Below are 4,022 nucleotides of genomic sequence, written 5' to 3'. Positions count from 1 at the left end.
TCCCAGCCCAACATGCACTGGAGTAGGGGAAGTAGCAAGCCAAGAAGAGTCAGAAACCTTAAAATTAATTACAGGTAGTTAAATGAGAAATCTCAAAATGAAATGAATATTACGGAAGATACTGGTTTCATACTGGAAATGAAGTTTAAAGAGCAATCAACATACACAAACCTGCGTATTTAAAATATACCATTGGTCTGTGTGAAGGAAAGATTCAATAGTTTCCCAAAGATTGTAAACAAATAAAAAGGGAAGGAGGAGCAACCCTTTCTCAATGGGGACTGTGGCTGACGCTTGAAGGGCATGGATGGGCAGACATCCAAGCCAAAATTAACTTGATTCCTACTTCATAGAAAAGACACAAGATTTCCAATACTGAGCACTTTATGGAAATTAAACTATTCATGCCATGATTCTGAGATACATGAGTCACTGATCTGTGACAATGACATCACAGTAGGGATTGTAACATCAATAAAAAGCTTTCTTTCAAAAAAACACAAAATAGACCAAAATGTTTATCAAAATATATTTTTTTTCTTTTGTTTTTGTTGTCATTATTTTGCACTGCAAACATTTTGTTAAGGTTTTTCCAGTTGTAAACATGAGTAAATTCCATTGTGGATTTCTGTACTTGATTTTTGGTTTGATCCCAAATATGTTATTCACGTGCTTCTCTATTTCTTGAAAATTTCAACTGAAAGAGCTCACATGGAATCTGAATACTAGCTTTTAACACACAACGTAACAACCTATTGTGTTGTTGTGGAATTTCCCTATATTTTGACACCTTGCTCACTCCAGACATCTAGTATAGCTGGAGCAAACGTCACAAAGAGATTAGGTCCCTGACAAATATTAAATTAATTGAAATAACTTCCAGTAAGGGGATCTTTTACTTTGTGGTTGTTAGTCTTTATATATTTTATTCTTTTTAAAATTTGTTTTATATATTTAAATTCTAAATGTCACCCCCTTCCATTCTCCTTCCAAGAGGTATCCACCCCATCTCTCTTGCTTTTTCCTCTGAGAGGATACTCCCCCAATCCCACCCACATGCCAATCTCTCCTCATGACCACACACACACACACACACACACACACATCTCCCTTCCCTGGGGCACCAAGTCTCTACAGGATCAGATGCATCCTTTTCCAGTGAAGCTCAGTTAAAGGCAAGAAAAAGATGATGGCTAAGGGAACAAGCCAATGTGGGAAGATAATTCCATTTCCCTGAAAACGTAAAAACAAAAAGAAAAACAAAGACAACCAAATAACAACAAAACCCTCTGAGGATCTGATTAGCAGCTAAACACTTACTAGGCAACTCCTCCTCTCTTGAAGGTTTTCCTCAGCACAAGACAAGGGGCAACGATATGGAATCGAGTTTGGGACCATGGGGATCCCATGGACACCACAGTCTTAACTCGTTATAATAGAGCTGTACAAAAGTTCTGCCCCAGATATATAAACAACAGACAGATGGAGAAGAAATTAAATGAAAGGTTTAATCATGCCAATTACGGGCTGCTGCCTCCACAAAGGTAAAGTTGGGAAATTGTAGCAGACAATACTTTTGAGTGACTGGACTAGTTAAGTTAATTAAATCTGTAAGCTATAGGTACGTAAAAGGGAGGGACAGAGCCATTAATTTCTCATGGCATTTGTTTTCATGGGGAATATCCAAATTATTTTCTTCCTACTGAAGGTTCTTTGTGATCCCACTGATGTAATGCCCCTCAGCCTTCCTAATGCTGTGACAGTTCCTCATGGTATGGTGGGTGACTCCCAACCAGAAAATTACCNCCATTGCTACTTTATAACTGTAATTTCGCTACTGTTATAAATCTNAATGTAAATATCTAGTATGCAGGATATCTGATATGTGACCCCTTGGAAGGGAGGTCATAACCCACAGATTGAGAACCACTGCACTGAGGCATCAGAGTTGTGCAGATGGGGAAGTGGAGGCATTAAACTTTGACTTGTTTGAAATTCATACAAGGTCACTATGCCACACTCTCCTGCTTTCCTACTATACTCTGTGAACTACTGCGTGTTCACTCTCTTAATTAAGACATCTGATTGTGTGCCTACCTTCAAAAGCACCATCAACCGAGACAATACATTATCCATACGCAACAACTTCAAGTCCTTCAACNTCATCATCTGCACTGACTTTGTGTCCTACCCCATTTGCATGACTCCCAGCCTCAGCCAAGATAGCCCTTATCACTGATAATTGCAATGGCTACAGACATCATTCCAAAACTCATTCTGTACTTGAGAGTCCTTAACTTGTTTGCTTTCACCTCACTCAACATCAGCCAGGCCTCAGAACCCTGCCTAGTCCTCTCATCCTATGTCTGCCTTCTCTGTTTCTTATGACTTTGTGGACACTTTTCCTCTGCTGCTTCTGCTTCTGTTTCTGCATCTGTGTCTGCATCTTCTCTTTCTCCTCCTCTTCCTTCTCTCCCTCAAGCTCCTTCTCCATTCTCCTCTCTCCCTTCCCCCTCTACCATCTTTTCCCTCCTCCACCTCTTCTTCTTCATCTTCATAAGACATGTAAGACTTGGTATCACCCATGTATCTGCTCTTGGTCCCATTTCCTTTTAGTCCTAAGTAGCTCACCATATTAAAATTTCAAATNCTATGGATGGAGAGATGACTCAGTGGGTAAGGATACCTGCTCCCANCCCTCATGACCAGAATTTGATCCCTAGAATATACAATGATGGAAAGAGAGAACTGTCTTCCACAAGTTACTCTCTGACATCCACAAATGCACTCTGGCACACATAAACAAACAAACAAACAAACAAACAAATAAATAAATAAATAAATAAATAAATAAATAAATAAAATATTGTTTAATTCCAGGAAATATTTGAAAAAATATTTGAATTAATGAAAACAGAAAATCAATATTAATAGATATCTGGAAGTATGCCTACATAGTTTCAAATTGAGCCAAGGTCATATTTATAACTTTGATTCCTTTTTAGGAAGAAATTATTCAGATTCTATGAGATATGTTTAATAATATTACTTTTGTATGAATATACTGACAGGACAATGTGACTCCCTGCTACTAATTCATAACTCAAACCTAGTCACAAACATTCTCATTCAAAATTCATTCTGAAATGTTGCAAATATAAATCTTAGGGCTTTAAAAATATTGGCACCTGGGGCTACCAGGATAGTTCAGCAAGTAAAGACACTTGCCACCAATCCTGAAACTGTAGCCCATGTGGAAGAAGGAGAGAATCATTTCCGCAAGTTGTTTTCTAACCTCCACGTTTTCACAATCACAATCACAATCACACACACACACACACACACAGAGACACACACACACACCACTAAATAAATAAATGTAATAAATCAAAAAAAGAAAATTATTAATGACTAATTAATGGTGACTGATTCCTTTTTTAATTTATTTTTATTTATATTTATTAGATATTTTCTTCATATACATTTCAAATGCTATCGCTAAAGTTCCTTATACCCTCCCAACATCCTGCTCCCCTACCCACCCACTTCCATTTCTTGGCCCTGGCATTCCCCTGTACTGCTGCATATAAAGTTTACAAGAGCAAGGGGCCACTCTTCCTAGTGATGGCCTACTAGATGATGCAGCTAGAGATGCAAGGTCTATGGGTACTGGTTAGTTCATATTGTTGTTCCACCTATAGGGTTACACATCCCTTAAGCTCCTTGGGTGCTTTCTCTAGCTTCTCCATTGGGGGCCGTGTATGTTCCATCTTATTTTTTTGGTTTTTTTGTTTTGTTTTGTTTTGTTTTAAAATATTTCTTTTATTTCTTTAATACATCTTTTCCTCAATTACATTTCCAAATCTATCCCAAAAGTCCCCCATACCCTCCCACCTACTTCCCTACCCACCCATTCCCATTTTTTTTGCCCTGGCGTTCCCCTGTACTGGGGCATATAAAGTTTGCATGTCCAATGGGCCTCTCTTTCCAGTGATGGCCAACTAGGCCATCTTTTGATACAT

The 4,022-nt window shown here is 38.3% G+C and overlaps 1 protein-coding gene across 1 annotated transcript in view; it reads left to right on the top strand.

The window, feature by feature from the left end:
* Window positions 1-4,022, top strand: part of LOC110296369 (dimethylaniline monooxygenase [N-oxide-forming] 5-like) — a 15,743-nt gene that overhangs the window by 4,070 nt on the left and 7,651 nt on the right. Inside the window, 1 exon segment of the mRNA XM_021165042.1 lies at window positions 1,345-1,544. Coding sequence (XP_021020701.1) covers window positions 1,345-1,544 — 200 coding nt within the window.

Source organism: Mus caroli, chromosome 1, assembly GCF_900094665.2.
Source record: "Mus caroli chromosome 1, CAROLI_EIJ_v1.1, whole genome shotgun sequence".
NCBI lineage: Eukaryota > Metazoa > Chordata > Mammalia > Rodentia > Muridae > Mus > Mus caroli.
The sequence above is the reverse complement of the archived record's forward strand: the minus strand, read 5'-3'. Positions and strand labels throughout refer to the sequence as shown.